At 38.0% G+C, this 21,323-nt stretch overlaps 2 protein-coding genes across 4 annotated transcripts; one reads left to right on the top strand and one right to left on the bottom strand.

The window, feature by feature from the left end:
- The first annotated feature begins 862 nt into the window (after window positions 1-862).
- On the top strand, window positions 863-12,357 carry stambpl1 (STAM binding protein-like 1). Of its 3 annotated transcripts, XM_084434885.1 has the most exons (11): window positions 863-1,273; window positions 3,151-3,257; window positions 4,205-4,422; window positions 4,606-4,681; window positions 5,623-5,718; window positions 5,833-6,142; window positions 7,619-7,743; window positions 8,786-8,923; window positions 10,091-10,203; window positions 10,920-11,019; window positions 11,149-12,357. In XM_084434885.1, the coding sequence occupies exons 2-11, from the start codon at window positions 3,228-3,230 to the stop codon at window positions 11,203-11,205; spliced, it is 1,263 nt and encodes a 420-aa protein (XP_084291011.1). In that variant the 5' UTR covers window positions 863-1,273; window positions 3,151-3,227; the 3' UTR covers window positions 11,206-12,357. The 3 variants fall into 3 exon arrangements, with proteins under 3 accessions (XP_084291011.1, XP_084291012.1, XP_084291013.1); XM_084434886.1 differs by lacking the exon at window positions 3,151-3,257 and having other exon boundaries at window positions 945-1,273; XM_084434887.1 differs by lacking the exons at window positions 10,091-10,203; window positions 10,920-11,019; window positions 11,149-12,357 and adding an exon at window positions 9,322-9,579 and having other exon boundaries at window positions 977-1,273.
- A 1,088-nt stretch (window positions 12,358-13,445) lies between these two features.
- acta2 (actin alpha 2, smooth muscle) lies at window positions 13,446-20,411 on the bottom strand. Its single transcript, XM_084434888.1, has 9 exons — window positions 20,188-20,411; window positions 18,660-18,831; window positions 18,141-18,269; window positions 17,512-17,622; window positions 15,881-15,965; window positions 15,629-15,790; window positions 14,449-14,640; window positions 14,177-14,358; window positions 13,446-13,963 (listed from the first exon to the last, which is right to left on the bottom strand). Exons 2-9 carry the CDS (start codon window positions 18,786-18,788, stop codon window positions 13,820-13,822), a joined length of 1,134 nt encoding a protein of 377 aa, XP_084291014.1. The 5' UTR covers window positions 18,789-18,831; window positions 20,188-20,411; the 3' UTR covers window positions 13,446-13,819.
- Window positions 20,412-21,323: the final 912 nt, after the last annotated feature.

The raw sequence follows: 21,323 nt of genomic DNA, 5'->3' as shown, positions 1-21,323 counted from the left end.
AGTTAACTTATATTCAACTACCACAATTAAAATAAAATAAAATAAAAATCTAAATAACATTTTAATATTAGGCCTACTATGATATATAATATTAGCATATGTTCTCTTAAGGTTGGCACTTGTCAAATAACTTATTTCATGACATATCCCTTTAGAATTCACAGGCTGATGTTATTGTATAGGCCTACTACATGAGATCTGTTTCTTTATGATTCACATATTAGATAGATAGATAGATAGATAGATAGATAGATAGATAGATAGATAGATAGATAGATAGATAGATAGATAGATAAACCTGCATCTGCCCATCTTTATAAGCAACTTTACAAAAAAAACAAGCTCATATAATAGGCCAATTGTCATGACACGTTTTTTTATGGTTTACATAATCGTATTTTTTTACTCAACTTCTGCAGAAACGGGCTTTGATAGAGGTATAATGTTTATTATTTAAAAGGAGATTTAGCCTACTTTGTTTAATGCATCTATCAGTAGACCTCCTGCGCAGATGCAATTTGGCGATTTGGAGGAGTTGTGCCCCATCTGGTGGATAAAAATACAAAGGTATTTTTTTTTTTTTTTTTTTTTTTGGTAGCGTAACATTTGACAAAATACGTAAACCATCCAAGCGTGTCCCATCATTAGGCTACACTCTCTTTAGAATGTAAATGAATGACCGTGGACTCCATAATCGCGCCATATGCTTGAATAAAATTAATAATGTCTAATGGTATCTGTCAGCTTGTAAATGTCGTGATATGCATCGTCCAGTCATCCCCACCCCCTATAGCTGTCACAATGGTTGCTTCTCAAAGTGAACTAGAAATCGTTTTGGACAATGAGCATCAGAAGTATCTGAGAATAGAGAATCATAGAGAATCCGGATGATGTCTAGATGGGCGGCTCGTGAGGTTTTGAAACACAGCCATTCACAGCACAGCTGCTTCAGCGGCATTTATCTAACTCTCTCTCTCACACACACACACACACACACACACACTCTCACAGAGCTCCGGGCGAACCATCTGACATCGAAGGGTTATTCGCTCAGAAAGACAGCAATCAGCCATTTTAGTCCTGCGCGTATATGCCAAAAAGAACAAAGCTTTCATGAGGCACAAAGGCAAAAGGCCGAGAGTTTTAGACAATAATAAAAACCTGCTCTTTTATTTACGCGAGTTGCCTGTTTTCGCGCTGGATTCTAGCATGTGCCACATGTGACGATTATAGGAATGTGGAGCATGGGATCACAACAGCCATTCACCCGCAGGTGAGGATTTTATTGTATGTAGTTATACATTTATTTTTTGGTGCTATTGCTACTAAATTAGACCTATATGATTATTACTGTTTTGTGTTTAAATTAAATTAAATTGCAATTGCAATCTTGTCAGGTGGGAAAAATATCACTGACAAAATCAATGTCATTTGTATATTTGATATGCTTGATTATACATAATGCTGTTCGATTGTTTTGTCATTTTAACATGATTGATTTTGTCTTGGAGGAGCTCCAGGTTTTAGCACATTAGATGTTGATCATATAAAAATGCATTTGTGTCATAACTTTTTAGTGATGGAGAAAAGCAGAAGTTAAAGGCAAGTCGTGATTTAGAGGATATTAGAAAGTAATAAAGTTATAAAATAAAGTTATGTTAGTGTAATATTACGTTTACATACAGTTACTCACTGTGTAAATGGTGTATCTAATAAACAGTATAACAGCCTAACTTATTCATATACAGGTCAGGTCAGCTGATAGCTAGACAAACCTAGAACACAATAGTTATGTTAATAGTCAAATATTGTGTGTGTTGATGTGAGACGCAGTCATAGTAATTGTATTTTAATACCTAATACAAACATGTTTGCAGATGTAGACATGGTTTTAATTTACTTGGCTCTTAAAATATGTTGAAGAACTGCTCATCCCTCCTTGAACATGCTTGTGTTTTAACCTTAGAATCTCTATTTAGACTTCCACAGAACACTATAATAAATTAGCATTTTGAATGTCAGTCCATAGCACATACCATTATTTTTTTAGACATTTTTTGGTGTTTTTGGCATTTGTTTTTTTTATTCTTAAAAGTCAAAATCTTAGCTCAAAGGGTTCATAGTTCACCCAAAAATGAAAATGTTGTCATAATTTACTCACCCTCATGTAAACCTGTATGAGTTTCTGTCTTCTGTTGAACACAAAAGAAGATATTTAAAAAAAAATTGGGAACCAGACTGTTGATGGCAGCCATTGACTTCCATAGTATTATTATTATTTTTTTTCCTACTATGGAAGTCAATAGTTTGATTACCAACATTCTTCAAAATATCTTATTTTGTGTTTTACATAAGAAAGAAACTCATACAGGTTTGGAACAACTTGAGGATGAGTAAGCGATGATTTTTTTTTTATTCAGACAATTGCTGATTCATTATGGAATACTGAATCATTTGCTTTATTTGGTGAGCAAATGTGAAATTGCTCTTTAATAAGTTTACAAAAATGTTGAATATTAAACACCTTATATATTATATTCATATGATCTAGCTAATCAAATGCAAATGTACATTATACAAGGCTCTGATTAAGAGAGATTGCTCAGTGTTAAATCTGTCACATCTCATTTTAACAGTGCATCTGTGCAACAGTGCATCATTATTTTCTTCTGTGGTGGTGATACCTTTTCCATTTGTTAATTTGCAAAAGGATGGCACTGTGACTGCACTCTCAGCTTTCAAAGTGTATTGGAGAGAGAATCTGTCCAATCTACCTATCTTTCGTGCTAAGTGAAAAAGCACACCAAGGATTTTTTTTTTTTTTTTTTCACAGCTGAAGATATCCATGAGTCACCATATTTTGCTGCATGGTAACAAGCTGTCATAGCAACTGTAGCACAGATTCTGGAACGAATAACCGTGTTATTTGGACCAGGATGCTGAATTATATTCGATAATCCCCATGGAAATGCACAGGGCACGGTAACCGTGTTAATAGATTAGGAAGAATAAACTAGGAATTCTAAGGCATGGAGTTGTAGCCAAATCCAGTGTTGAGTAACTGAAAACAAAAAGACTCAGGCGGTATCGACCCAGTGGCCTCTTAATAGCACTGCTGTGATGCCAGATATGATGTTTCTTGCTCCTCAGCTTGGAATCATCTTGGGAGATGACAGATGGATGCATAGGGAGGATCGAAGCCTGCAAAGCAACGTCGTAAACTCACCATGGACCAGGGCTTCAGTTTCAGCACACTGGTGAGTGGCGTTGAGGAGGGAGGAGGAGGGTGGTGGGGGACAGCTGATATCACTCGGAGGTGGGTCGCAGGGACAGAATGGCTTCCTCTGACTCACTCCCATTAGTATTCCCATTGCAGCTGCTCCGTCATTCAGATCCCTCCATCCTGGAGTGGGCGAGAGGGAAGAACGGATGTAGCCCCCTTCACACTTCGCTTCCCCTCTTCGTGAATGCGTGATCAAAATAGTCTTCTTATTCTGGCCACCCAGAATCCCCAGAGACTTTTAATTTGGCTGTCCTCCATCTTTCGCAGATTTTTGTGTGCGTACTGCATACTGTTCAAAAGTCAAGCAAGCTGTCATATCCAGCAAGTCTACCAGCTTGGCAGGCCCTTATTGGTGTCCATTGGTGTCCTGCTGCATGTTGATTAGACGCCCACTCTTTCCAGTGACCCTAAAACAGAGGCTCTGTTTAGTCACTAGTTTGGGAGTTGGAAGCGAACTCCGCGTGGGTGCTGCCGTGTGTTCCGGTTCGCACTAGCTGGGTGATGAACAGAGCTTATGTTGTGTGAGTCGGAGGCCTGTGATGTCTTTGGGACCAAATTCCCTGTGTCGCTGGCGTACTGGGACAGATGCTGGTTCACTTTGTCTATCTAGAGCAATTTTACTTGACAGAGCTATAAAGTGGCTCACCAGATTGACACTTTCTAAATGTCTAAATCTAAAAAGATGAGCAGGACACAAAAATAATCCTAAAAAGTATTGAAATTAGAGGGCTAAATTGTCCAAAAAAACATTACTATATGTAACCATCAGCAATAGTATTTCGTAGCTGATAAAAAACAAAACAAAAAAAACGCTTGTCCATTACGTCACCATGGTCTCATGGTTCGCAGATGGGTCTTCAAGACTTGTGGTATGCCACTGCTCTGTGTTATTGTGGTTTTTGTTGTCATCTCCGTTTGCAGAAGAAGTTAGCGGCCGAGCCGGATCACACTGACGTCACTCTGCCGGCAGTGGAGCGTGTACGGGCCCTCAGTAAAATGGGCTATAACATTGAAATAAATGAAGACATCGCCCCGAGACGCTACTTTCGCTCTGGTGTGGAGATGGAGCGTATGGCAGCTGTTTATCTAGAGGAGGGCAGTCTGGAGAATGCCTTTGTCCTCTACAATAAGTTCATCACGTATGTTTTTATTTAATTAATTATTTAATTTTCCAAATCGATTGTCCGATGTAGGGTCACAGCCTTTTTGTTTTGTTTTTTGTCTTCAATTTAATTTTTCCTCATATCTTCTGCCATAATATGCATTGTGTAATTCACGGCCATCAATCCTCAGCTCTATTTTCCTATTTCACTCCTGTGCAGTTTATTTGTTGAGAAACTCCCCAGTCACAGGGACTATCAGCAGTGCAACGTCCCTGAGAAGCAAGTGATAATGAAGGTAAGCCCTTGGCATGTTACTCACAGGAACTGATGGAGCCCTGTGGCGCTCAGCCCACTGTAAATCTGATTAGCATCATGCTCAATTACCTTGGCCTTGTCAGGCTCCCAGCTGCTCACATGGTGGCTTTGCCTTCTGTAGGCACATGTTCTGCTTTCATTTCAACATGCTGACATGAAAATGACTTGTCAAAAGGTTGTTCCTTGTCACCTGATGTTTCAAACATTGTTTAAAAGACACATTTCTGATTAAGTATGTTTTATTATTTTATGGATGTTTAAATGCATTTGGTCTCTGTTGTTTTGTGCCTGATGGACCTCTTATGTTCATTTATCAGTTCACTAGGATATTTAAATACTCCATGAAATGCCTTGACGAACAGTTGTCTTCCTATTGAAAAGGGGCGTTAAAAGATGGGACATTTCTAGGTTCCAGTACCTAGATATCCAATACCTACGTTTCAATACCCTGATGTTTGCGTCAAAACCATTAACCATGATAAGCTACTTGCTATAATTGCTAGTCTGTTGCAAGTGGTATTGCTAAAAAGGCTTTTATTGAAGGTCATTGAGATTTTTATTGAACCAAAATATTTAGTGCAACATGAGTCATCAATGTTTTGGTTTGGAGAAAAATTGTCTAAATTTAGCTAAATATCTGCAAAAGAGTTGTTTTGTCCACTAGCATATAAATAGCTTCAATTGTAGCGGACAGTGACTAATAGCCACAAACATTTTCATTTCATGGGGTCTTTAACCTAATGATCTTAATGTTTCGTGATGGTCCTTAAATACAAAAAAAGATGTAGTTTGTGTCTCTATTCCCAGCTTTAGAAAAATCATTATGTCCCTGAAAGCTTAAGCTGGCACATATTGATCTGGTACTCGCTGTCTGTAACACAACCCCTAATGTTTGTTCCATTATCTGTTCATTATGTTCAGAAATTACAGGAGGTTGCTTTTCCACGAAAGGACCAATTGAAGAGACTTCTCCATGAGAAATACAGCAAAGAACACAGTGAATATCTGAAGAGTCAGGTACATTAGACTGAGCAATTTTATCACTGCTGATTAAACGCCTGTTAATCAAATTTCAGATTCACTTCGTTATCGTGAATACCAGTCATAATGTGTTTGTGACTATTTGTGCAGACTCAAGCCATGGCTGTCGACACGTGTGGTGAACGGCTGCAGAAGATGTCTTTGATGGAGGAGGAACGGCAACGCGTGGCACAGCTCAGGAAGATGCAAATCGAGTCCGAACAGTTTCGCTTCTTCGAGGACCAGCTGCGTAGACAGGAGATGGCCAGTCGCAGGGATGAGGCTGTCCCCAAAGTGCCTGAACAAACCGACGGGTCCTGCTTATCCCAGACCCCGAGAAACCATGTACGCCTTGACCCCAATCGTAACAAACCAGCGGCCCCCATCCCCAAACCAGCAGCCACCTTAGCAGCTGTACAGAGTGAGTGCCCTCATTTAGCTCCTATTTGCTTATTCATTACAATGCTCTCTTTAGTCAGTTGTGTTTTTTTATATATTTTTTTTATGGATTGTCTGTTAAACTGCATATTTGACCGCTGCTCTGTTTATGTTCTCATATAATCACATAATTAATGTTCATTTATTTACACTACTGTTTGTGGTCAGCATGATTTTGCATGATAATTTTGACGTGAGTTTGAAACCAGAGTTCGAATCCGCCTTTTGCCGAACTCGTTCTACTCCCTTTTCCCATCACATATCAGATTGGAAAGGCATTTATTTTCAAGAAATATGAAAAAAATATGTGACAATTGGAATTAAGTGCCTAACGGTTATTTAATAATAAAGTGTTTATCGGGTAGGTGTAGGGAGGGCTTTTATTGTCCTAATAAGGTGGCATTTATTTAATAAATATAATCATTTAGGGTGGCTACACTCAATATGTTATTATTGCATACTGTTTTATAATGTATTAAAATACTGAGGTGCAAATAGTATCTAACTACTATCTACACTTGTTGCAAAGAAAATACTGCTCTCTATCTCTATTTTCACTTAGTGTAAATAGCATATCACTAAGAAAATAATGCTATTTTTACATAGTTTAAATAGAAACTATTGCTATTTGCTCTTAATGTAAATAAAAGCTGCCTTAATTTATTCTTGTGATGGCAAAAATAAATTTTCAGAAGCCAAGCCATACTTCACTCTTCCATGTCACATGATCCTTCAAAACTTGCTCTAATATGCCGATTCGGTGTTTAATGAACCACTATGACCTAGTGGTTAGGGAGTTGAAATGGTAACCCAAAGGTTGCTGGTTCGATTCCAGAGCCAGTGGGAAATGACTGAGGTGCCCTTGAGCAAGGCACCTAACCCCTAATTGCTCCCCGGGCGCCACACAAAGGCTGCCCGCTGCTCTGGGTGTGTGTATTCACGTTTGCAGTGTGTGTGTTAACTACTCACTACTCTGCTTCTAATGTGTGTGCATTAACTTGGATGGGTTAAATGCAGAGGTCAAATTCCAAGTATGGGTTACCATACTTGGCCGTCACGTGTCACTGTCACTGTCACTGTCACTGTCACTTTAATATTTTTGGGAAAACTGTGATCTCCAAGACCACAACCTTTTTAAATGTATATATAGAAAGTTAAAAAGAGCAGCATTTTTTTTGAAATATAAATATTTTGTATAAATATCTTTTTCTGACACTTTTGATCCATTGTATGCATCCTTGCTTAATAAAACTATTAAAAATAAGAAAACTTACTGACCCCAAAATTTGAAACAGTGTATTCATTCATCAACACATGATAACTTACAATCAGACAGTCATTAATGCAAAATAAACCCCTTCAGGATGATACATGTTTTATTTTGCCTGTCTCACTGACCATGATCAAACACTTGTGTTATTAGCAGTACTAGACTGAGTTTGTTCCTGTGTGTTTCTAGGCCAGCGTGTGGAAGGCCTGAGGCGGGTTTTAATCCCACGAGACCTGACTTACAGGTTCCTTTTGCTGGCTGACAGCAACACGGCGAGAGGAATCGAGACATGTGGCGTTCTCTGTGGAAAACTGGTAAGGCCTCAGCTGATGCAAACCTGCTCTCTGTAGGTGTGAGATTCTTTTGTTCCATCAGTGACTAAGGCTGCATTTAAGCTGAATTTCCAGAATCATTATGATCCTTCCCTGGAAGTGAGCGTGAATATGATTTGATGATTGTTAATAGTCAATTGTGAACATTCTTTATATACAGTCCTCCTCGTTCACTGTGAAAATGGGAGCTTAGGTGTTGCACAATCTTTGTAAATACTAGGTGTGGATGTGGACCTCTTCATACAGGTACTTTCACCACACATGCAATAGTCTCACTATTCATGGGCTTTACAGTGTTTCAGTTTCTTATTTACCAACCACCTGCAATCCATCTACTGTATATACTACAGTGACTGGCTTCGACACTAATTTGTCTCAAGTTTATCCTCTTTTTGCACTCTTATCACTTGTTTTTCACCTCTCTGTCAATCCAAAAATCTTCTATGTGAACCTGCTGCTCAGGTCCCATAGAGAATGAATTGTTCACCTCATTCAACTTGTTAACTTGTATCCTCAATAAACTCGTCTCCATACCGGCGTGATAACTGTATAATATTCAGAATGTTCTGATCCAATCTGACTTCTGACCTGTAATGCTGCCTGGATCATAATCCTACACTGTTCGCTCGTTGGCCAGAGGAGAACTGGCCCCAGACTGAGCCTGGGTTCTCCCAAGGTTTTTTTTCTCCATTCTGTCACCTGATGGAGTTTTGGTTCCTTGCCACTGTCGCCTTGGCTTTTGGCTTGCTTAGTTGGGGACATTTAATATTCAACAATATTATTGATCTGCCTCACTTAAGGTGGACGATGATGCAATTTTCTTCTAGAAACAAACTTTGTTGTATTATTTTCATGTTATCATGAAAGCTGTGAAGCTACTTTGATTCAATCTGTATTGTAAAAAGCGCTATATAAATAAAGTTGACTTGTCAGAGGACACATAGTATGATTGTGGGATGCTGTGTCGGCCTGATATGCAGTGTGTTAATAGACAAACTGAAATCTGTGTTTTGTTGTCCCGCAGACGCACAATGAGTTTGTGCTGACCCATGTGATCGTCCCCAAGCAGTCCGCCGGTCCTGACTACTGTGACATGGAGAACGTGGAAGAGCTGTTCAGTTTCCAGGACCATCATAACCTCCTGACCCTGGGCTGGATCCATGTGAGTGTGTCTCTTTTTTTGGCTCTCACTTATTGTCATGCAGGTGAAAATCTTGCTGTCAGACCCACACAGAATCTGAGCCTGCAGAAAGTGCCACAAGATTTCCACACAATTTGAGTAGCCATCATTCACACGTAATATAATTTGGGCGATTTTATTATAGCAATAAGAGAATAATCTCCAATTATCTATTTACTCTAAAACTTTTTTTGTTTTGTTTGTTTGTTTAATCCAATTCTACATATTTCTCTCATGAAAATGGGAAAAAAAATCTGCAGATTTTGTATGGGCCTGGTCATTTCTAATAAAACATTACAGAGCTAAATGCTTTTTAGGCTGTCTTTGGTAGTACGAAGTTTGCACCTTGATGTTTGCGTCTTTTTTTACGTACGTCACAGTGCGCGCTTCACCAGAGAGTCGGAGAGGGTGAGTCGCTTGGGAGAAGAGAGCGGGCAAATTCGAGCAAAATGGGAAGTGCAGATTTAACTCTCAATGGCTCGAAAATGACTGGTTTCGGAGATAGGTGGCAACAGTGAATTTTAAGCCGCAAGACGTTTAAATTGGGTACTATGGGAATGAGGGCGAATTACAAATCTCTTTTTTCGAACAGACTTTCTTTCTTTTTTTTAACTGGTGATTCCAGTTTGAGATTTAGCGTGCTCCATGTCAACCTTTCTTGTTCATGTGACAACTAAGCTATGCCACTCCCACACCATACGCACGTCAAAGTAGACGGAGCAACTTTTCTCTATTTACGGATATGGCGAGGCGCACACGGGCGAGTGATAGATGTACGCAATTCCCAGAGAAAATCATCCAGCCTGGTCTTAAATATAAACACTTGTAGGCTTACCATAGTGAATCAGGATAAGATAAAAACACGTTTTGGAAGGATTGATGTATTGACTCATTTTTAATTGTTAATTTTAAGTACAAAAGTGTACCTTTAATTGCGCATTATCAGTAGATCATCCGCAGAACTTTGCACTTCCATCTCTGCTTTTATGGGATTGCAGTTTCATACTAATTTGCCCTGTTTAGTAAATCTGGCCCATAGTCTCCAAGTCACCTGCTGTTCATTTTGCATGGTGAATTAATATATGGCTGCATGAGAATAAGGAGAATAATACTGGTGTTAATATGAATATTTGCATGTTTAACTCCCAGACACACCCGACACAGACGGCCTTCCTCTCCAGCGTGGATCTACACACACACAGCTCTTATCAGCTCATGCTACCTGAGGCCATCGCCATTGTTTGCGCACCTAAACATAATGAGTAAGTATAACACTCACAAAACTCCCACACCCTGCATTGTGTTCACACAACCTCAAGGCTTTTTCCATCCACAGCCTATAAAGCTCTACTGCAAATCAATGCCAATTAATGTGTTTTTTTTAACAATAGATTTTTGATTGTTTGAAAAGTGATACATTTAAACCTCCATGAATCATTTCAGTACTCTTGTTGTTAAAGACCAACATTTATTCAAGGCAAATAAATTCAATGAATGTCTCCCGTTTGACAATGATTGAACTACACCATGCAAATATATTTTATATTTTGTCTTCTGCAGTAACATTGGATGCAGTAACATTTTTAATGTCCAGATTGCTGCAATGTAATGAAGAAATGAGATGGATGGATAGATGGATATATAATATTATTATATGTATTTTTTTTATATATAATATTAAAAAAGTTTAAAAGAAATGAATATTTAAATGATATATGTACATTTTATACTGCCCAGCTAAAAAAGTATAATTGCTGTTTGGATACAAATAGGCAAATGCTTAAGAGTCTATGATTGGATCATTATTGCAGTGATGCAGTATATGTTTGTTAACTGTTTTTCAAACACTAATTAATGGAGTGTGTACTGTAGCTTTCTCAAGCAACCATGTAGGAAATAAAAAGTGATGCACCACTTGATGGAAATAAATGCTGTGATGTGATATTATATCATTGAGATTGTAATTTTTCTGCTTCAGCACGGGAGTGTTCCGACTGACCAGTGCTGGAATGGGAGAAGTGGCCGGATGCAGATTGAAAGGTTTTCACCCCCACTCTAAAGACCCCCCTCTGTTCACTGTAAGAACCATTTATTTCAACTGTGAATATGAAAATCAGCATCTGTACTGTTCTACCTTCTGGTGTGAGTGTTGACATCAAAAGTGAAACGCCATTAGAGAAGTGAAAAATGGCCTTTTCTATTTGCAGATTTGCAAGCACATTGTGGTGAAAGACTCGAAAACGACAGTTCTGGATCTCAGGTGACAGATGAAGAGGGGAAATACTTCACTTATCAGCAAACCATTGAAAATATCTATTTATATCTTTCTTTACTTGAAGGCTTTTTTGTATTTATTTATTTTACAAAAAGGTACTGTGAAACAGAATCCCTCAGCTGCACAGTTTGCTGTGAGCAGGTTTAGTGAAGCTACTGAGATGTTCCAGTGGTGTTTTGTGTTGTTTTTTTAGCTCATCATGCGCTTTTTGTTTGTGGCCAGGTGTTTTCAAAAATATTGTGGTCAGATTGTACTGTGTAATATGATCTGACTGCTGTTTTGGTTCTTTGTCCTCAAGGTGGCGTCATTTATCAAGGCATACTATGAGGCTGCTACAATGTGAATTGTTTTCAGGAATTTTTAAAAGGATGTTGTGTGTGATTTGCCTTTGATATCCATTGGTATCACTTGCAGTTCTCACTGTAACACAATATACACGGAATAAGTGATATTTCTTTTTAAAACTAACTGAATTTTCTAGTACAAAAAGATAATGAATTGCTACGAGAGTCATTTTTTGGCCTTACTACATATCGTATCATTTTTAGTGATCGAATGGTTAATAATTATGCTTTGTAAGGCAGTGAATCTACCTTATAATAATGCAACACATACTTCAATTCAAGCTTTCAGTTCAGAGACCATTTCAGGCAAAAAAAAAGAACAAGAAGTATTTTTCCAACTTCAGCCCGGTGACGCAATATCAAGTTGGCCAATGAGCCGACTGTTTTATTTTCCAAGTTCAGTTTTTTTCACAGTGTGGATCTGATTTCAAGTGATGTGACTTGAAAAGCATAAACAAGATTGGGGATCTCTTAGCCCACACCAAAGCTCCCATTACAGAATGAGCAAATACCTAAGGGCCTTGACTGCACTAATCTCAGGGTACCATTCCCTCATTTTAACTGCCTGATTTTTGTCACCACTACTTTTATGGTTTGAGAATAATTTTTTTATTGTCATTGGCAGATGATGAAATTTCATGTATGATGACAAGTTATGATCTTACCCATGCAGTTCTGAAAGTATATCATGTATTTCTGGTACAGTGTGGCATTAGATTGTTTCTCCAGTGTGTGGCTGTGTGCCAGTGGCTTTGTGCACAGGACAATACAAGGAGCCTTATGTGTTTGTACATGCACCCTTTCCTTCCGCTCCTCATTTGTTAATAAAATGGGGTTGGGGGGGGGGGGTCTCTGCTATGAAATTACATGACTTTTTTAATCTGTAAAAGATTTAGACTGAAGTGAAACACGTCATCATCATCATTTTCCCAAGCAAAGTGATGCATGTATTATGATGGAATGTGGAGCAATTATTTTCCTGGATTCATCACCGGTAAAAGATTGCTCACACATGATTCAACATATCCTTTCTCTTTTGAACCTAATGTGCATTTGATTTTTGATCTTTTCTTTTCCTGGTCAAACGGTTTACTTTTCTTTAACATTGCTAATTAAATTAAAACAAATTAAGTCTAGCAGGCCATTTGCGTTTGTGATTGCGTGTGTTTTGGAGAAAAACCTTCAAGATTCTTTATAATACTAATGTGTCACAGAGTTAGCAAAATGGAATATAAATGAACAAATAGGGAGAGTTCATAGATACCAAACATGCTACACATTTGATTTTAATTAACCATGGTATGCAATTCTGAAACATTAATCTAAAAGAGTTTGAATTAATACATGGGCCAAATCATGAGATGGGATAATTGGATAAGTTTATTTCTCAAGTGATTATATATTGGATTAAAAGGGTTTATTTGTCATTTTCAACAAGAATTAAGTGAGTCAAACCTCTTTAGAAATTCTTTTGCGTCGTAAACCGTATTTATGTGTCCTGTACACCTGGTTCTGCCTGTGTGTTAGTTGCTGTTATCTCTAGCCCTTTGTTTGCTTGTTGGATGAGGGATATAATGGATTATTTGTTAAATATAAATAATTGTGTCTGATCTGTCTCAGAGATGAACAGGGAAAGATTTCCGTGAGTTTTTCGGGCTTGAAACCAACCGTTTTAAAGGTTCCAGCTTCTGCATGACTGTAGGAGCCCTGTGTGTACAGTAATTATAAATCATTTACAGTGAATGACAGTGTAGAGAAATAATATTTCCACTTATTAAAATGATTAATTTAACGAATATTTTAGGTAAGGTTTTTCATTTTTATTTGTGCAAACATTAAGCCAGAGTTGTTTTTTTGGTGCAGAAACAAAAGAGGTGAAATACAGTTTATTATTGCAGAGCTTTATTCCTTCATGGAGATATGATGTCCATACAGACTGCCTGAAAGCTGACATGCAGTTGTGTTACCTCGTAGCGTTTTAACACAAAAGGGAGAATGAGCCCTGTTCCTCCATGCCCTCTCCTCATCTCTGGAGTCTCGTCACCCCAAAGAATCTCCCAAATCCTTCATATTGGCAGCACATTCAAGCTTTTGAACCCATTGAAAACAACACTATATCGTCATGACTTAACATAATTAATTCAAAACATTCAAACAGATGTGGGCAGTGCAAAGACAAAACAGGGAATTACGTTCACAGTTTACAGGCTATGAAGCAATAGCAGAATTAGGGGACCAGGAAGGGGTTGAAGGTGGCGTTTAGAAGCACTTGCGATGCACAATGGATGGTCCGGCCTCGTCGTACTCCTGCTTGCTTATCCACATCTGCTGGAAGGTGGAGAGAGAGGCCAGGATGGAGCCGCCAATCCATACTGAATACTTGCGCTCAGGTGGGGCGATGATCTGTGTACATACAGGGTAGAATCAGTGTCAGTATTTTCTGGAAAAAAAAGTTTTTAGATATTTTTCTTTCAGTTAACGTTTATTTTAAAGTATCATTGTGGGGTTTTTTTTATTTCAGCTTTAGTTTTACGATAACCCTGGCTCAAAGAGAAACTGATTAATTAGAAGAAAAAAAATAATATTTTAATCAGATATTCCTAATCAGCCAGAGACCTTGATCTTCATGGTGCTGGGGGCCAAAGCAGTGATCTCCTTCTGCATTCTGTCTGCTATACCAGGGTACATGGTGGTACCACCAGACAGCACGTTGTTAGCGTACAGGTCCTTACGGATGTCAATGTCGCATTTCATGATGCTGTTGTAAGTGGTTTCATGAATGCCAGCTGATTCCATTCCTAACACAAAGCGCAAATCAATGCATTTAAGCCTGTGTATCAAAGTGATCTGAATTCATCGTTTGAAAAGAGATGGGAAGAAACCCTCACCGATGAAGGATGGCTGGAAGAGCGTCTCAGGGCAGCGGAACCTCTCATTGCCGATAGTGATGACCTGTCCATCGGGAAGCTCATAGCTCTTCTCCAGGGAGGAGGAAGAGGCTGCGGTGGCCATCTCATTCTCAAAGTCCAGCGCGACATAGCACAACTTCTCCTTGATGTCACGGACAATTTCTCTTTCAGCTATAGAAGGCAGATGACAGAGATGCAAATCAGTGGAACATTTTATAAACATTTTTTTGCATAATTTAAGTAAATTTTTCTTATGCCACTGGAAATTGTTTCTTGGTTATTATATATATATATATATATATACATACATATACTGTACATTCTCCAGGATATATATTCCTGTCATGACAACTTTTGGCGTGTTTGGCAAGGTAATGTTTTTTTTTCTTTCTTTTTTTTCTCTCCATTCTGTCATCTGATGGAGTTTTGGTTCCTTGCCACTGCAGCCTTTGGCTTTTGGCTTGTTTAGTTGGGGACACTTAATATTCAACAATATTACTGATCTGCCTGCATTTGACATCATTATATGAGAACTGATCTGAGCTGGACGATGACATCACTGTTTTTCAGAGCGGCAATATATATAAATTAACTAAATTAATAACTTTTTTACAACAAAAATTAACCATCACTGAACTGAAGCTGGACTATAACGCTATTATCTGCTGTACAGTAGAAACAAACTTTGTTGCATTATTTTCCTGTTATCACTGTAAAGCTACTTTGAAACAATCTGTATTGTAAAAAGCGCTATATAAATAAAGGTGACTTAACTTGACTTGGTAATGGGTATGACAATGTTGATATGTTTGGTATTGAGAGAATAGATCTGCTATGCTGCTGCTGCTGTGAGCAAGTAAGACATGCTGCTGCTGTACAATATAGCATACATGAATTAACCGTAGCAGATCTATACAGGTGGAGCTGGGGAAGGTGAAGGGTTTCTGAAAGTGCACTATAAATGCTGACCAGTATTTGAAGGTTGAGCAGCAAGCTCATTGGCTACTGATACAGCGGGAACTAATCAGCTGTGCCCTTTAGAGAATGGTGTGATTGCAAGCAGATTGAGTTAAAGACCTATCAGCCTGTGCCATCAAGAGTTTCATGACAGTATATATTATAGTATGATGTTTCATATCATTATACTGTCCAGACCCACCAGTTGTGACGAATGAGTAGCCTCTTTCGGTTAGGATCTTCATGAGGTAGTCAGTGAGATCACGGCCGGCCAAATCCAAACGCATAATGGCATGTGGAAGAGCGTAGCCCTCGTAAATGGGCACATTATGGGTGACACCATCACCAGAGTCAAGGACAATGCCTGGTCAAGAAAAAGAAAGCATTTGGTAATGCACACTCGCAGCATTTTAAGTCAAATATGTGCTGTGACCTGTTTGACAGGTGAACTGACCTGTTGTACGCCCTGAAGCATAGAGGGACAGCACCGCTTGGATAGCTACATACATGGCTGGAACATTGAAGGTCTCGAACATGATCTGCAAAGTGAGAACCAACAATCAACCAAGTGCTTTCAGATTTACTGAAAGGCTAGGTAATAATAGAGATTTTCTGATTACCCAAATCTTCTGACAATCCCAACAGATCGATTCTTAAAATCAATCATCAAGATTGATTTTAAGATAAGTCATTCTGTGTAAGCTGCATCAATGCATATTTCTATAGAACGGTCATCTCTGGCTGAAGAAACATACAACCTGATCAGTATTACCTGATTAGCTGGTTGTTTTTAGTGAATCAAAAATTCCCTAAAAAACTCACTCTTATGAGCCAATCCTTTAAATGAATAGTGAAAACCTGATAAGTTGCAATTTGAAGCAATCTGAAACACATTATAACTAACTGCTAATTCATTAGCAGGGTCCATAGTTTTGGTTTTTAAAGAAATTTATTTTACAACGAAAAAATATATATATATATATAACAAGAAACAAAACAATGCAAGAACACATTACATTTATCAAAAAAGAAAGTATAATGTATAAGGCATGTATAATGTAATAAAAAAAACTGTTGTTCTTTTGAACTGTATAATAATAAAAGAATCATCTGTTTTCAAAATTAGTAATAATAAGAAATGTTTCTTGAGCACAAAATCAGCATATTAGAACGATTTCTGAAGGATCAAGTGACACTGAAGACTGGTGTAATGATACTGAAAATTCAGCTTTGCAATAACAGGAATTCATTTACTTTTATAGAAAACAGTTATTTTAAACTGTAATAATATTCACATAATATTCATTTTACTGTTTTTATTTTTTATATATATAAAATAAAACAGCCTTGGTGAGCATAAGAGAGTTTTCTTTCAAAAACCATATAAAATCTTACCGACCCAAACTTTTGAAAGGGTATGTAAGCAAAACAGACATTATAATATACTTGGAACCAAATTGAGAGATGGATGGAACTGGAATTAGCATTTTTGAGTAGTTTGGGAATTTCCTAAGGGTTTTTAGAATAGCAATTTTTTATTTAAAATGAAATAAGGTCTGTGGTTAACGTGACTTTACTTTCATATTATGTTATAGCCTACAACATCAATTACACATAGGCATACCTCAAACATTCATTTAAAGCCATTGTGGGATTTTTTTTTCTACTACTGACAGTCATAGCAGTTAAATTATCATTTTTATGCCTACATATAAAGCACACACACACAGCAGCTTAAACATTCATGTTTGAGGTTTGACAGTGTGTAATTTATATAGAGCAAAAAAAAAAAACATTATTTTACTTACAAACTCGTGTCACAAGTAAACAACTCAACAGTTTATTTGTATGTGCACTTGTTTTGTCACAGACACAAGGCCTTTTGCTTTGAAATACTGCACGCTAAATGCTGCGGGTGTTGAGTGAAATCACTGTTAGTATGGTGAAACTAATGTAGGTGTATCTGATAAACATCTCAATACCCTAAGGGCTTAGTGGAGACGTCAGAGCAAATTGTCCGTTTTATATTGTTGTATATCTTACAGATCTTACACAATCAGTTTTCTCATTCAATTAAACTCTAACCTGGGTCATCTTCTCCCTGTTGGCTTTGGGATTGAGGGGGGCTTCTGTCAGCAGAGTGGGGTGCTCCTCTGGAGCCACACGGAGTTCGTTGTAGAAAGAGTGATGCCAGATCTGTTAAACATAAACAACAGACATTAACGAACATCAAATGTTGATGTGGATCAAATTAAGGATGATAGACGGGCATATGAATCACTTTGTGCACAAGTGTGGAATGTGAAAGCTGTTTCTCACAGTTTAAACAACAGATTAGGCCCGAGATAGATTAGCATCTGTTGTTTGCATGTGTTTGATGATGACACCATGTTGCGTGAAAAGTGTGAGTCATAAGCAGGAATAGTTTGAGTTTTTCGGAAAAGTGCTTTTGATTGATGTAAGTCTCGAGAATGTATGTGTTGAGACTAGTGGTGATGCAGGTGTTTCTGATGAAATCTCAGACCTTGAGTGCCATTATATTGTTAACGTACAACAGAATTATGGAAAGATTGCAGCACGTAAATTCAAGCCTTATATAAGCCATGTTTGCTGAAGTAGAGATATTTTTAGTAGACTGTTTAGACTTCTTTTTTATTTGCACTCATCTTGTTTTGGTTTGTTATCTGTTGGCTTGTTTGATAGGATCTGCTTACTTTTTCCATGTCGTCCCAGTTTGTGATGATGCCGTGCTCAATAGGGTACTTTAGGGTCAGGATTCCCCTTTTGCTTTGAGCCTCATCACCAACGTAACTATCTTTCTGCCCCATTCCCACCATCACACCCTGAGGAAAAAGTCAAACCGGTCAAGGCACGTACACAAGTCGTACACAATGAACAGCCCCAAAAAGTAAGAATGAGTTCTAGTTAATTCTATCTTAATCTCTTCTATACTTGAATGCAGACACTCTGGGATGTAGTCCAACTTTCCCTAAAACATTTGGAATCAGATCAATAATAATAAGTAAGAGGCGCAGGGCATAACATAAACTTTTGAAAGGTTATGTAAGCAAAATGTACATTATAATTGAAATATACTTGGATTGCAAGTGCACTTTGCTAACCTCAAATACAAGCTCAATCATTGCATTTTATGTTGTTGTTGTGTCAAATGTACTCATTGATGTAGGCTGCAGTACTTATCGGCCCCTAGTGTTGTGTTGAGGGACGCTCACCTGGTGTCTGGGACGACCCACTATGGAGGGGAACACCGCTCTGGGAGCGTCATCCCCGGCGAAGCCTGCCTTACACAGTCCTGATCCATTGTCGCACACAAGGGCAGTACTTTCTTCGTCGTCACACATTTTCAGCTCAGATTTCCTTCCTTACTCCAACAGGAGACAATCACTGCAAGAAAGTGTCATCATTAATGTTATATACATACTTTTAAACAGTTTTAAATCCCATTTTGGGCTCCCATTTGGAAAAATAATTCATAAATGAAATAAAAAGAAAAAATGATGTCCAAAAAATGCCAGTTTTCTTTAAGATGTAGGGTAAGTTTATATATTTATTATAATTAGCTTAATATAAAAACATTAAAAGTCAATGGTATGTGCTCATTTAGATGGGAAATAACCATATACGTGTTTAACAACAAAGTATTCACCACACCCTTCTGAACCATGAAGAGGAATACTACAAAGAATGTAAGGTGTACCTGGCAAGTTCATTCATAAACTAATTCATACTCAACTGTTTTTTCCTGTTAAGCATAAAGGGAACATAATTTGTTTAAAATGTTGTTTTAAACTTTGCTTTGGCAACATTTTGTATCGCTAACTCTAACTCTGATGTAATGCAAGAAATTATACAAAAATGCATTAATAATTTGGAGAAAATGCGCACACACACACACACACACACACACACACACACACACACACACACACACACACACACACACACACACACACACACACACACACACACACACACACACACACACTTTCTAAACATCCGTCCTGCAGCCCTTACTGAGTGCACTATGGGAAAATTTCCTAATTTGGAAATGATGGAGAAGCATGTCTGTCTTTGGACTCTCCCTCCCTTTGCCTCTGCCTCTCTACAATATTTTATGAAAAAAGAGAGTGGGTGAGAAAAAGAGGGGATGGGTCAGTGGTCCAGAAGAACCATATTTAGTCATAAACCTCACAAATCAAATGGGGCTTCCACAGCGTCCAGATTTTTGAAGCCTTCACCTTAATTTAACAACACACACGCACCATCAGAGCCTTTAACATTTAGCATCATCATGAAATCACATTACAGACACTAAAGATGCCGCCTCAGACATGTAGATATGTAATAGTTCTAAAACATAAATGCTTTTAGAAAATATCATTTGAGTGTAGGTGAAATCGTTCTGCAAGAGGAAAATGTATCTATACTTTCAGAAGGCTAATCTCTAGAAACACTTGATTTATCATCAGTGTAAAAACATTACACAATAATGAAGATTCATCTTTTCTCACAAAACACCAACCAAACTAACCAACACGTCTTGAAAGCAGCTTACACCTGTGCAGAAAGCATTTCTCTATACAATTAGATATAGACGGCAAATTTCAAGTTAAAGCACTTAAAGCTTCATAAAACATTATCTGAGTCTTGCAAAGTACAAAATCGGGTAGAAAGATGGAGATGGAGATGGAGATCGAGAGAGCGTGGATGCGAGTGTGAGGTGAGGTAAATGACACTTACCCTGACAGTGCTGGGCCGGGGGAGGGGATTTAGCCACTTGGTGATGGTGTGCTACTCACTGGCTTGTGGTGTACTTATGTAGTTCCCATCCCTGCTTACCGCACCCTCCCACATCCCAAACAAGGAGCCTGGGCTGCACTCAGATCGGTAGCCTCACTCGACTAAAGCCTTATAGGGATGACTGGGAGAAAACACTCCAATCCGGGCGGCAGCCCTCCTGCCTCATCACTCAGGGCATTCCAATGGCCCTTTTTATTTTTTCTCCTCCGAAATTTTGGGGACCTCACCATGCAGGAACATAAACAGAGCTGGGCCCTGCCCTACTACTAGGACACACATCAAGGTCTACACCTGAGACAGAGAAAGAACAGCACAATGAATTTGGATCACATCATTACAGAGTTACATCACACACTAAAAGTACCTAGGAGTGGAAAAGTTCAAACTACTATGTCTTAATGTATATCAACTAGAGAACTGGTAACCTGCAACCTATTTGTACACATATGGTCAAAAGTTTGGGGTCAGTAAGATATTATATTGCTTGTGAAAGAAGCCTCATTCTCATCATGCTCATAATTCTTTATTTTATTTTTATCATCTGTGTCTTGTCGCATTCTGCCTGTGCACTGGAAGCTTCTGTCACTGGACAAATTATGTGTGTGTGTAAGCAAACTTGGCAATAAAACTCATTCTTGTTCTGATATTGTGAAATAGTATTAGCTTACAATTTAAAATAACTGTTTTCTATTTTAATATTTTAAAGTGTAATTTATTTGTGTGATTGAAAATCTGAATTTTCACAAAGTGATTCAGTCTTCTGTGTCAAATGATCCTCCGAAAATCATTCTGATGTTTTGATTTGATGCTCAAGAAACAGTTGTGCTCCTGTTTTTGTGGAAACTGTAATACATTTTTTAGGATTCTTTGAAAGTACAGCATTAGCTTGAAACATAAATATTTCATAACATTTATGTATTTACTGTCACTTTTGATCAATTTAGTGCATCCTCTCTGAATAAAGGTATTAATTTAAAAAACCAAAAACAATTCTTAACTGATCCCAAACTTTCTAAATGGTATACTGTAGGCTATAGCCATGTAAGACTAGAACTGTTAGATAAAAAAAAAAAAAA

Source organism: Rutilus rutilus (genome assembly GCF_951802725.1).
Source record: "Rutilus rutilus genome assembly, chromosome: 16".
Lineage (NCBI taxonomy): Eukaryota > Metazoa > Chordata > Actinopteri > Cypriniformes > Leuciscidae > Rutilus > Rutilus rutilus.
This window is presented reverse-complemented; position numbering and strand designations above follow the sequence as displayed.

What these genes read in the sequence shown, in the direction of transcription:
- acta2 (XM_084434888.1), bottom strand. Translation starts at nt 18,788, where the DNA reads ATGTGTGACGACGAAGAAAGTACTGCCCTTGTGTGCGACAATGGATCA. An exon ending in TGGGTCGTCCCAGACACCAG is followed by an intron (nt 18,270 to 18,659) that starts GTGAGCGTCCCT and finishes CTTTTTCCTCAG; the next exon opens with GGTGTGATGGTGGGAATGGG. An exon ending in TGCTTCAGGGCGTACAACAG is followed by an intron (nt 15,791 to 15,880) that starts GTCAGTTCACCT and finishes TTTCTTGACCAG; the next exon opens with GCATTGTCCTTGACTCTGGT.
- stambpl1 (XM_084434885.1), top strand. Translation starts at nt 3,228, where the DNA reads ATGGACCAGGGCTTCAGTTTCAGCACACTG. An exon ending in GTGAATATCTGAAGAGTCAG is followed by an intron (nt 5,719 to 5,832) that starts GTACATTAGACT and finishes CTATTTGTGCAG; the next exon opens with ACTCAAGCCATGGCTGTCGA. An exon ending in GCGTTCTCTGTGGAAAACTG is followed by an intron (nt 7,744 to 8,785) that starts GTAAGGCCTCAG and finishes GTTGTCCCGCAG; the next exon opens with ACGCACAATGAGTTTGTGCT.